The sequence below is a fragment of the Canis aureus genome, chromosome 21 (genome assembly GCF_053574225.1).
Source record: "Canis aureus isolate CA01 chromosome 21, VMU_Caureus_v.1.0, whole genome shotgun sequence".
Classification (NCBI taxonomy): Eukaryota; Metazoa; Chordata; class Mammalia; order Carnivora; family Canidae; genus Canis; species Canis aureus.
Genome location: NC_135631.1, coordinates 17432542 through 17445669, shown reverse-complemented (window position 1 = coordinate 17445669; position 13128 = coordinate 17432542). Strand labels below are relative to the sequence as shown.

General features: G+C 48.6%; 1 protein-coding gene across 1 annotated transcript; it reads left to right on the top strand.

The window, feature by feature from the left end:
• Positions 1-196: 196 nt before the first annotated feature.
• Positions 197-3176, top strand: TIMM10 (translocase of inner mitochondrial membrane 10). The gene is made up of 3 exons (XM_077863320.1): positions 197-357; positions 770-882; positions 2728-3176. The coding sequence occupies exons 2-3, from the start codon at positions 812-814 to the stop codon at positions 2927-2929; spliced, it is 273 nt and encodes a 90-aa protein (XP_077719446.1). The 5' UTR covers positions 197-357; positions 770-811; the 3' UTR covers positions 2930-3176.
• Positions 3177-13128: the final 9952 nt, after the last annotated feature.

The following is a 13128-nucleotide window of genomic DNA, read 5'->3' as shown; positions in this document are numbered from 1 at the left end:
GCGCCCGCCTACAGACAGTCGCACTGTGACCTCTCCGCCGAAACCCTGGGGACGGCACCGCCAGGCTGCAGGCGCTCTGCACTGCGCCCAAGCCTCTATGGTATTTTGGCGTCCCCTCTAGCCCTTGCAAGTCGCCTTCGGGCACGGCCGGCGGCTCCTCTCTATGGTAGCCGATTTCCCCGCGCCGCCTCGTAGGGGCTTCACTCCGGAAGCGAGTCCGATCAAAGGGGAGGCGGGACTTCCCTCCCGGAAGTGACCCACGTGCTTCCGCCTTAGCCTACCTGGGCGTGCGGCGGCTGTCTAGCGTTTGCGCGAAGTTGAGGACACCGCGGGCACAGTGACTGGCCCCAGGCCGTGGTAAGTGACCGCTCGCTTCAAGGTGACCCCGATGCACCTCGCCGCCACGTCAGAGGTGCAGCCCCTGGGCCGGGACCCGTGGACCTTAGCACCGCGTGTGATCGAATTCCCAGGGCCCTGGAGGTTCAGGCCCCGCGGTTCAGTGTTCCTTTCCGGTCCCGAGATCTTTTCCTGGGTAGAGTGGCCACGAGGGGCTGGGGCGCCAGGGCTCGATTTCCAGCCCCTCCATTGACGTGCTGTGTTCCCCTTCCGGGCCTCAGTTTCCATATCTGTGAGATGGGATAGTTGAGCCCACTGAGGTCAGTGACCCCTGCCCGCCCGGTGTCCTGTGATTCTTCCGCATCCTCTACGTCCCCCTGGGATGGGAAACGGAACGGGAGGGCTCGAAGCTGACGGTGATGTCCGCTCCCAGGACTAGGAGGCCAGAAGATCTTTCCCACGGCGCAGCGCTGAGATGGATCCGCTCAGGGCCCAGCAGCTGGCTGCCGAGCTGGAGGTGGAGATGATGGCCGATATGTACAACAGGTGAGAGCCGACAGCGCGCTCCTTGTCTTTGACAGTGATCCTAGGTCACCCTTCCTCAGGGCACCTGTCGGAGGGTGCGCACCCCCACCTACGCTCCTCGTGGCTGAGGGCCAATGCAGACGCGGTACGGGTCGCTAGAAGGAGTTGGACATCTAAGTTGGAATGCACTTGGCAAGCGAGAGAAGCCCCAGTCCAAGCTCTGGCTGGCTTTCAGGAACGGTTGAGCGTTTGCCTGTGGCAAACAGCACACAGCCCGCTTGGTGGTTTACATTTCTTAAACTCTTACTCCACCTCGGGCACATGCTGAGCATTCTACGCGCCTTCATCTTTTGTGATCTTCAAAATGATCCACCGGGTCGGTCTTAGTTGTCCCATTCTAAGGTGAAGACATGGAGGCTTCTAGAGGTTAAATAACATTCACAGGGCTCACAGTTGGTCAGTAGCAATGTCAGGACCAGGACCTCGGTCTGACTCCAAACGAGTGCCCACAACCATTTGGCAGATGCGGGAACAAAGCATAACTGCGCCAATCACCACTAGTGTGGCCGTGGGCAAGTCACTTGGACTGCTTAGTGGTTTTCCTGTCTATAAAATGGAGGTGGGGCACATGATGGTGCAGTCGGTTGAGCATCTGACTCGATTTCATTGCAGGTCGTGATCTCAGGGTCATGGGATTGAGCCTCAGCAGGGAGCCTGCTTGACATTCTCCCTCTCCCCTGTTTGCCCACACACATGCCCGCGCCAGTGCTCGCTCTCTCTTTCTCAAATACATAATACTAGTTCTTTTTAAATAAATGAATAAATATTGCTTCTAAGCCTTTTGGCTAAGATCAAGTGTAAAAAAATAAATAAATAAAATGGAGATAATAATGGTGCCTACCTCAAGGAGACATTATAGATGTTAAATGTAGAAATGTGTGACAAGGGGTGCCTGGGTGGCTTAGTCGGTTAAGTGTCTGCCTTCAGCTCAGGTTATGGTCCTGGGATCGAGCCCCATGTCCAGCTCTCTGCTCAGTGGGATGTCTGCTTCTCCATTTCCCTCTGCCCCTCTCGTTGCTTGTGCTCACTCTCTCTCTCTTAAATAGATAAATAAAATCTTTTTTTTTTAAAAGATGTATTTATTTATTCATGAGAGACACAGAGAAAGAGACAGAGACACAGGTAGAGGGAGAAGCAGGCTCCTCGCAGGGAGCGTGATGACTCAATTTCAGATCCCCGGATCACAACCTGAGCCAAAGGCAGACACCCAACCACTGAGCCACCCAGGCGTCCCATAGATAAATAAATTCTTAAAAAAAAGAAATGTATATAACAAGCTCTTATTGGGTTTGTATCATGCCCAGTACAAAGTAAGTAGTCCACATGTTTTCTGGTTTTATTGGCTTCAGCTCCATGGTATTTTCTCTTGATGGCTTATCTTGAAGGCTGTATATTAGAATACTTCCAAATATTTAAATAATTTAAAAATGCAGGCCATGAGGTCCTGTGGGTTCATATCCCAGCTTTACAGGATCCTGAGGCTCTCCATGCCTGCATTTCCTTATCTGTAAAATGGGGATAAAGATTGTGCCTGCCTCACAGGGTCATTGTAAGGACTGCATAACCAGCCATGTCAAGCACTTAGCATGATGCCTGGAACATACCCAGTAGTCAACTAATGGCTCCTGTTTAAATAAACTTGGGCTCAGATCAGGTGAGCACTCTCAAGGACCTTCTCAGTTAAGATGCGAACTGAGGATTTACACTGCCTTCCTGGGATGTGAAATTAGCAGGGCAGGCATGATGGAGAGTTCCTGGTTGCCTCAAGATGCTGCTGAGCTGACCTTGCCCTTCCTTCCCCTCCAGAATGACCAGTGCCTGCCACAGGAAGTGCGTGCCTCCCCACTACAAGGAAGCAGAACTGTCCAAGGGCGAGTCCGTGTGCCTGGACCGCTGTGTCTCCAAGTACCTGGACATCCATGAGCGGATGGGCAAAAAGTTGACAGAGTTGTCTATGCAGGATGAAGAGCTGATGAAGAGAGTGCAGCAGAGCTCTGGGCCCGTGTGAGGCCCCAGACAGTATACACCCCAAGGTGTGCCCTGCCCCTTCCCACTCGCCTAATAAAAGTGCCCCTATTGGGTGTCATCTGTGAAGACTCCCGGGCCTCGGCTCCCTCTGGAGAGCCTCCAGGAACCCAGAGTATGGTAGAGTTACTCTCCCCGGTTGGAGAAGGGGTATTTGTCACACTGTGATGTGACTGTGTATGTACGTGTATGTGTGTGTATATATATTAAAACAGATTTGTTGACACCTACCACACGGAAAGCAGTCTGCCTGGCATTTGGGAGCAGGGGCAGCAGACACAGCCTCCACCAGCAGAGGGAGTCTAACGTGTTTAAAAGCACAGACTAGTGGGAAGTTTTAGGTTGTACTCCAGGTCAGCCACTTGCTGAACATGTCACTTCACTGTGCTTTAATTTTCTCATCTGTGAAAATGAGGATAATCATCTGGTGGTTGTGAAGATTAATGGTTTAATACGTTTATGGCATTTAGAATGCTAACTGGGACAAAGGAAGTGCTCAGTAAATACTAGCTGTGTACATGTGTTTAACAATTTAAAATTTAAGTGGAGTCAGGTGGGCAGTTTTCCAGATAATAAAGGAATATTTAGAGGAGCAAGTAACAGGAGATGGGATTTGAAAAGGAAGTAGCCAAGCCAGTCCCTGGATTCTAAATGGCAACATGAAACATACGAAGGGTTCAGCTTTGTGTGTGATGTGAGTGATCAGGAAGTAAGTGAAAACCACTGCCATTCACTGTTCACCTGAATCAGGGACTGCGCTCCTCACTCTGCATGTGGTATCTGATCTAGCTCTTTCTACCATCTTTCTGGGCCGCAGTATTGGTGCATGTGAATGTCCTGGCAGATGTTCCACAAGAGCATTAACAATGCTGAAAAGAGGGCAGCCCAGGTGGCTCAGCAGTTTAGCGCCACCTTCAGCCCAGGGCGGAATCCTGGAGATCCAGGAGATCCAGGGTCGAGTCCCACATCAAGCTCCCTGCATGGAGCCTGCTTCTCCCTCTGCCTGAGTCTCTGCCTCTCTCTCTCTGTGTGTCTCTCATGAATAAATAAATAAAATCTTAAAAAAAAAAAATTGCTGAAAAGAGGCAAATGCCAGGTTCTGATTAGGCCATGCTCCAAAGTCATTGTCTGGTTTCTACTTGTGATGATGAAGCATGGTTACATTGGCAAATTTGAGTTTATGGATAATTGCAGAGCTGGGAAAATTGTGAACCTCACGGGCAGGTTTAACAAGTGCGGAGTGACCAGCCCCAGGTTTGATATCCAGTTCAAAGATCTAGAAAAATGGCTCCCGTCCTGTCCTGCCAGTTTGGTTTTATTGTCCTGACAACCTCAGTTGGCATCATGGACTGTGAAGAAAACAAGATGAAAACACACAGGAAGGAAAATCCTGGGATTCTTTTTCTAGGGATGTAATATGTACAAATAAAACGCCTATTCCAGTCAGCTGGGCTAAGGGGACCTAGTAGGCAGGGGGGTGCTCAGAGCAGTGGTTGCTTGCTTGAAGTGTCACAAGAGGAGCAGGGGCTGACTGCTACACTTGCTGTCTTGCTGAGACCAGTGCCTCCAGTTCTGAAGTGTCCTGGAGAGCTGGGCAGCTTTCAGAATGGCTCACTCTCTCTAGGTGGGATTTTGGTTGACACTAATGCCACTGTGGCTGCAGTGCCTTCAGAGTAGGGACAAGTGGGTGTCAGGGACGAATCCTCTCAGGTAACTGAGCATGGAGTAAAGGAAGCACTAGAAACAGGGAGTTGGGTGCTTAAAAGTTCAGCCCCATGGGCGTCGGGGTGGCTCAGTCACTTGAACAACCAAGTCTTGATTTTGACTTGGGTCATGGTTTCAGGGTTGTGAGGTTGAGCCCTGGTTGGGCTCCGTGTTGGGAGGGTGGAATCTGCTTAAGATTTTCTCTCCCTCTGCCCCTCTCTCTGCCTCCCCCCCCCCTTTTTTTTTAAAGATTTTATTTATTCATGAAAGAGAGAGAGGCAGAAACAAGCAGAGGGAGAAGCAGGCTCCATGCAGGAAGCCCAATGTGGGACTTGATCCCAGGACTCTGGGATCAAACCCCGAGCCAAGGGATGCCTGAGTGGCTCAGTGGTTGAGCATCTGCCTTCGGCTCAGGGCCTGATCCCGGGATCCGGGATCGAGTCCCACATCAGGGCCCTTTTGGGAGACTGCTTCTCCCTCTGTGTTTCTCTGCCTCTCTCTGTCATGAATAAATAAATAAAATCTTAAAAAAAAAAAAAAAAAGACCCTGAGCCAAAGGCAGACACTCAACCACTGAGCCATCCAGGTGACCCTCTCCCTCTCTAAAAAAACAAAAAGTGGGGCAACCCGTGGCTCGGCAGTTTAGCGCCTGCCTTCAGCCCAGAGTGTGATCCTGGAGTCCCGGGATCGAATCCCACGTCGGGCTCCCTGCATGGAGCCTGCTTCTCCCTCTCCCTGTGTCTCTGCCTCTCTCTCTCATAAATAAAAAAAATCTTAAAAAAAAAAAAAAAAGTGCAGGGCCAAGCCAGACCGCCTGGGGTAGAAGTTTCTAGCAGAGTGATCATGGGTGAGGTCCTTACCTGCCTTGTGCCTTAGCTACTCCATATGTAAGACTGTAGTTATGGTACTTACCTCATCGAGTGAGTGGTATGAAAATGAAGTGTTAGTCACTAAAACACAAAGGAGAGTGCCTACTGCTGTCGCATTAAGTGCTTGATGATGTTAGCTTGTTTGTTTGTTTATTGCCGAGTTTGGTGTGAAGACACACGACAGACCCTGGGAAAACCTCCCAGCCTGGTCCGTTGACCTTGGCGGCGGCCGAAAGTGAGGGCTCCTTCCTAGGTACGGAAGTGCAAGCTTGGGCCAACAGGTGGCGCCGTCTGCTCACAGCATCCCCGGCACAGCCACAGTGCCCCCTCCAACGACTATTTGCCTCTTAGCCTCTCAGGTGCCCGCGTAGTGCTAGGGAGAGGGGAGGGGTGAGAAAGACAGGTATTGGGCCTGTCCTCGGGTTTAAAAAGGAACATCAAAAATTCTGATAGTGCGTAGCAAGAACCTCTAGAAGGGGTGGTAGGAGCGGAGGGAAGAGGTTCCAGCTGGAGGGAATAGTACTTGCAAAGGCTTTGAAGTGGCAGAAAACGTGGAGCGTCCAAGAAACAGCTTCAGAGTGTGAGGGAGGTGGTGGTGAGAGAGGAGACTTGGGGGCTGGGCAGACAGCTCCAGAAGAGCCTGAGAAGCCCTGTTAAGGAGTTTGGATTTTCTCCTACTGAGGGCAGCAGCAAACTGTTGGAGGATATAAACCCTGGCAGCGAAAGTGACAGATCTGTGTTTCCGAGGCTCTCCCTAGCTGCCAGCTGGGTGGGTAGTGGAAGAGGATGGTAGGTAACGGATTAAGGGGAGAGGTGCCAGGGAGCTAGGAAGAATAGCTCTGGAGTTGCAGCGGTGTGCTAAGAAGTCTATTATTTCAGTTAATCATTTGCAACAGCTCCGAAGCGGGTATGGTTATTCTCGCCTTATAGATGAAGAAGCTGAACTCTGGAAAGTTAGTTACTGGCTGAAGGTCACACAACAAGCAAGTGAGAGCGAGGATTCCAGTTTATTCAGGCAGCAGAGCCCACTTTTAACCACTCCTCCAGAATCGGGGAGGTAGGGGGATGCTCCCTAAAGAGGTACAAGTCAGCAATTTCATTTTTCACTCAACAATATTTATTACTGGCTGCTAGGTGCAAAGAGCTACAGAAAACATCCAAAGTGGATTTGTTCGTTCCCCGCCCTTGTGAATGTTGAGGGGAGCGGGAGGTGGGTGCTGGGGAGATAGGACACACATACAAAGGGTGGTAGGATAGGTTAGCCTCTTTTTGCCATTGAGTGGCATTCAAAACTCCCAATCCTCATGTATTTTTGCTAGATTATCACAGTTTTAAAGTCAGGAGATGTCTCTCAAAAATCTGGATTTGACTTCTTTCGAAAGTTCAGAGTATCTAACAAGTCAGCCTACGTTCTTGCTTGGCCGCAGTCTGCTGGAGGAGGAGCAGCAAAACTCCCACTGCTAATTTCTTCCCTTCTCATCTGCTTGACCTATAGGCATTTAGTCTGTGCCTGCTCTGGGTTTTCAGATGAGCCAGATGCTAGATGAGAAAACACGTAGATATCCTGGAATAGGCAGGCTCTAAGATGGCCCCCAATGGTCCTGCCCACAGTTAGTCCTTCCTGCTCCAATCTGCTTGAGTGTGCACCAGATCTACAGACTTGCTTCTAACAAACAGCACAGCAGAAGGCGACAGGATGCCATTTCCGAGGTTAGGGTAGAAGAGATTGGAATGGTCCTCTTGTTAGCTGGCTCTCCCCTCTTGCTTATCGTGATGAAGCATACATCTTGTGAGCTGCCCTGTGAAAGAGGCCTATGTGGTAAGGACCTGAGGGCAGCCTCCAGCTGGCAAGGAACTGAGTCCTGCCGACAACCACTCAAGTGAGCTCAAAAGCAGATGCTTCTCTAGATGAGCACAGACTCAGCTGACACTTCACAGCTTTGTGAGCAACCTCTGAAGCAGAGAGGACCGCTCTAAACTGCACCCTGACTCCTGACCTAGAGAAACTAAGATAATGAATGTTATTTTAAGCCATAACATTTTGGAATAATTTGTTATGTAGCAATAGCTAACCAATACACGTACAGTTCTCACAGCTATTACAATTGTTTGAGGACAGCCCAGGTGGCTCAGTGGTTTAGTGCCGCCTGCAGCCCGGGGTGTGATCCTGGAGACCCGGGATTGAGTCCCACGTCGGGCTCCCTGCATGGAGCCTGCTTCTCCCTCTGTCTGTGTCTCTGCCTCTCTCTCTGTGTCTCGATGAATAAGTAAATAAAATCTTAAAAAAAAAAAAACAACAATTGTTTGAGACTAGGTATTTCTAGTGTTTCTACCCCTATACCCAGCATGGGCCAGGCACCATTCCAGGCATTTGGGACACATCAGTGAACAAAATAAAGATCCTTGCCCTCTTGGAACGTGTACGCTAGTGGAGACAGTTTTGCATAGTAGAAGTCTGGGTTGCCAGTGCTATTTTGAAGAAGAAAGAATCTTCAGCTCCTGGGGGAAGGTTCTTAACTTCTTCAGGTCTTGGACTCCCATGAAACTCCAACAAAAGCCACGGATGGTTCTTTTTTTTTTTTTTTTTTTTTAAGATTTTATTTATTTATTCATGAGAGACACAGAGAAAGAGAGAGAGGCAGAGACACAGGCAGAGGGAGAAGCAGGCTCCATGCAGGGAGCTCAACGTGAGACTCCATCCCAGGTCTCCACAATCATGTGCCGGGCCAAAGGTGGCGCTAAACCACTGGGCCACCCAGGCTGCCCCTATGGATGGTTCTTTAGAAAAATAGACATGCACGTGGAATTTTACATAGTTTTAGGGATCGTCATAAAGATGTGTGTAAGCTGACCTGACAGAGGTGTTCTAACAAGCATTGTTAAGAGGAACAAGATACAAAATTGAATGGGGGGGACCTACTAAAACCAGTTGCTTTTGCAGTTGTGATAAGTGCCACAGGATATGTTTGGCAGCTGTGGGGCAACGTAAAGGTATGTGCCCCCAAATCTGGGTGCTCAGAGAAGGATGTCCCCCAGAATGTGGTAGGGAAATGAGATTCAAAGGATCAGTAGGAATTTGCCTGGCAGGTGGCAGGTAGGTTGTGGGAGAGTAGTGGTGAGGAAGGTGGGCATGGATCCCTGCCCTGGGATGTATACAGTCCATTGGATGAAACAGACACATCTTGATGGGTTTCATTAAAAGGAAACTCAGATGTATAGATCACACAGCAAGGGGATTTATTGCTGGAGTAGGCAAGGAACCTTCCCCAAGGAAGTGACCATTAAGTCATATTCTGAAGGATTAGATAGGCTGGGTCAGGGGAATGTTCCAGGCCCAGGAGGAATGAGGTATGAGAACATGGGGTTTTACTGGGCATGAAGAGGTCACCATGGTGAAAGCATAGAAAAGAAAGCGGCCAGAAGGGAGGCTGAGGCAGCAGGTAGGGCCCAGATGGACTTGGGGGCATCGTGGGGAGTTTGTATATTTGTCTGAGGGTCATGGGAAATTTGCAAGGGGAGCAGTCTGATCAAGTCTGTGTTTTCAGGGGCAGCCCTGGTGGCACAGCGGTTTAGCGCCGCCTGCAGCCCGGGGCATGATCCTGGAGACCTGGGATCGAGGCCCACGTTGGGCTCCCTGCAAAGAGCCTGCTTCTCCCTCTGCCTGTCTCTGCCTCTCTCTCTCTGTCTCTATGAATGGATAAATAAAATCTTAAAAAAAAAAAGTCTGTGTTTCCAGAAGATCATTCTGACTGGATGGTGGGGTCACAGGTGGAATCAGAAAGGCCAGGTTGAGAGGGGCACCTGGCTGGCTCAGTCAGTGGAGTGTGTGACTATTGATCTGGGGGCTATGAATTTGAGCCCCATGTTGGGTGCTAGAGATTACTAAAAATCTTTTTTTTTTTTAAGATTTTTAAAATTTATTCATGAGAGACACAGACACGGCAGAGGGAGAAGCAGCCTCCCTGAAAAGAAAAGAAAAAGAAAGAAAAGCTAGATTGGAGTAGAGGTGGCAGCTGCTGATGACCTGGGCTTTGGGATGGCAGTGGATGAAAATAAGAGGTCTTTAAAGATAGGGTCCACAGGCCTTGGAGGAGGTTGGATGTGGAAGGTGAGGCAGGAAGCAAGTCGGGTAGCTCCAGTTTTGTGGCTTAAGCAACTAGGCGGAGGCCGATACTTTTACTGACACAGGCAACAACAGAGCAGGAGCAGGTTAGGGAAGAGGAAGGTAATTTATGATCATTATTGGGCACTTCTTATATTATTTTATTTTTTTAAAGGTTTTATTTATTTATTCATGATAGACATAGAGACAGGGAGAGAGAGAGAGAGAGAGAGAGAGAGAGAGGCAGAGACGCAGGCAGAGGGAGAAGCAGGCTCCATGTCAGGAGCCTGACGCAGGACTCGATCCCGGGACTCCGGGATCACGCCCTGGGCCAAAGGCAGGTGCCAAACCGCTGAGCCACCCAGGGATCTCCCACTTCTTATTTTAAAAAGATTTTTTTAAAATATTTATTTATTTATTTATTTATTTATTTATTTATTTATTTATTTATTTATTTATTTATGATAGACAGAGAGAGAGAGAGAGGCAGAGACACAGGAGGAGAGAGAAGCAGGCTCTATGCCTGGAGCCCGAGGTAGGACTCGATCCTGTGACTCCAGGATCACGCCCTGGGCCAAAGGCAGGGCTAAACCACTGAACCACACAGGGATCCTTAAAAAGATTTTTAAAAAAGATTTTAAGTAATTTTTACACCCAACACGGGGCTCAAACTTACAACCTCAAGATCGAGTCGCATACTCTACGGAGCAAGCCAGCTGGGTGCCCCCAGTTACTATTTTATTTTAATATTTTTAAAGATTTTATTTATTCACTCATGGTAGATATATATATATAGAGAGAGAGAGAGGGAGGCAGAGACACAGGCAGAGGGAGAAGCAGGCTCCATGCGGGGAGCCTGACGCGGGACTCGATCCCAGGACTCCAGGATCGCGCCCTGGGCCAAAGGCAGGCGCCGAACCGCTGAGCCACCCAGGGATCCCCCCCAGTTACTATTTTAGAAGATCCAACATAATTGGATCTTTCCAGCCTCAACCTCACAGCACAGTCCCCTCATTCTGTGTGCTTCATCCATTCTGGCCCTCGTTCAGCAAGCTGAAGGTCTCTGGTATCCTCCTCCCCAGGCACTGTGTCCTCTTGGGGGTCGTGGGAAGCTGTCTTCAGATCAGAGCACAAACATACCTCCAGTCTAGATCAGACCCCTCTCCTCAGTGATGTGTTCACAAAGCACCATACGTCTCTCTTCCTTAGCACCTCCTTTAGATGCAGTTACAACTCCTGTGTGATTATTTGAGTCATCTATACCTCTTTCCCATTGGGTTTTGCATTCTCTGAGGGTAAGGTCTGTATCTTACTCATCATTGAATCCCTAGTGCCCAAGACATGCAAAGGTGTGTTTTTTAATTGAGATATAATTCACATATCATAAAATTAAATATTTTAAAGATTTATATTTATTTTTTCAATGTCTTCACCCAATGTGGTGGCTTGAACTCATAACCCCGAGATCGAGTTGCATGCTCCACCGACTGAGCCAGCCAGGTGCCCCCTGTTTTTCTTTTGTTTTTAAAGATTTAAAAAAAATTTTTTTGACTAATCTTAAAAGTAAATATTTTAGGGATCCCTGGGTGGCTCAGCTGTTTAGCGCCTGCCTTCAGCCCAGGGTGTGATCCTGGAGTCCCGGGATAGAGTCCCACATTGGGCTCCCTGCATGGAGCCTGCTTCTTCTCTATGTCTCTGCCCCTCTCTCTCTCATGAATAAATAAATAAAATATTTTAAAAAAAGTATTTTAAAGTGTGAAATTCTATGGATCTTAGTATATTCACCAAGCTGTACAACCAAAAAAAAAAAAAAAGTTGTACAACCATCACCACTAATTGTATGACATTTTCATTACCCCAAGAAGAAACCTCATACCCATTAACAATCCCTTCCCATTTTTCCCTCCGCCAGTTCCCGGCAACCACTAATCCACTTCTGTCCCAGGGGACTTGCCTATTTTGGGCATTTCATATAAGTGCAGTCATACAGTATGTGGCCCTTTGTGTCTGGCTTCTTTCACTGAGCAGTGTTTACAAGGCTCTTCCATGTGGTAGCAGCATGGATTGCTATGACCAAATATGATTACAATGGAGATTAGTACACATACTATTTTGTTTGTCCATCAGTTGATGAACAGCTGGGTTGTTTGCACTTTTTGGCTATTCTGAATAACACTGCTATGAACGTTTGTGTCCAAATTTCCGCATCTGTGGCTGTTCTCAGTTCTCTTGGGTATATCCCTAAAGTGGAATTGCTGGTCATGTGGTCACTCTATGCTAACTATGCGGGGAACTGCCAAACTGTTTTTCCAAAGCGCCTGCACCATTTTATTTACATTCTTCATGTAGAAGTTTATAATAACTACTTATTAGAAGAAATAACTTCTTACATAGTGAATTGGATACTATTATTTCCAGCACTTAACTAGAAGAGGGAGACTCAGGAGCATGCATACCTTGGGCAAAATTGCACAGCTCATGGCTGCAGAGCCAGGATCGGGACCCAGCCGGTGTGACTGCAGAGTGGGTACTCCTGTCTGCCCAGCTGTGAAGCAGGCTGCAGCTGGCAGATCCCAGGTGATTCGGGTAGTGTCAGGGAGACAGAGTCTAGGAAGGGATCACTTTTGAGGGCAAGAAGGGGGCTGAGAAATCCTATCAAGTCTGATACAGAAATGTATCTTAGGTCTCTTCCCCTCCCCCCCTTTTTTCCCACCTTAACTATTACAGTGGTTTTAAGGTCTTTAAACTATTGTAAAGTCTCTCTTTCCAATATATCCTCCTCCATTCATTAAGCAAACTCTATCACATCTATCACCATCCTGAAAAAGAAAAGAAAACACCCTCCAGGAGTTCCTGTCAGCCATCTCCCAATACTGGAAGTCCTTGGCTTTGCAGAGGTCCTTTGAGACTGACCCCAGTTTACCTTTTCAGCTTCACATTCCACCACTCTCTTTCATTTATTCACCGAAAGTTGACCGGGGAGGGGGGGCTCGTTGCGTGCCAGGTGCTGGGACAGGTGGCAGGCATACATCTACCATGCAGCTGCAGGCTCACAGGAGGTTTACCGCTTGTGGGGAGGAGGCCAACAGTGAAACCAATGAGTCTAGGTCAGCGGGAGGGCTTCAGTGGAGGTTAGGCTAATGTTTTGGGGAGTACATGGACAGGGCCCCAAACCCAGCTTAGGAGGCCAGACAGCTTCCAGGAAAATGGTAAAACTTGAAGTGAGTTGTGAAGGATGAGTACATTGGAAATTAAGGGGGGAATGTGCCATGCCCACAAGAAGAAAGAGCAGGTGAAAAGGCAAGGAGGTATGAAACCAGCTGACTTCACGCTTCATTACACAGGTGCTTGTTAAGTGCCTCTTAGGTGCCAGGTGCTGTTCTAGGTCCTGGGGAGACAGCAGGGAACGCAGAGCAGGCCCTTGCCCTCATGGAGCCGATAGTCCATGAGAGGAAAATGTGGAAATGTGTTGGGGGTGAAGAAGGGCAACTATTAAAGCCATGGGAG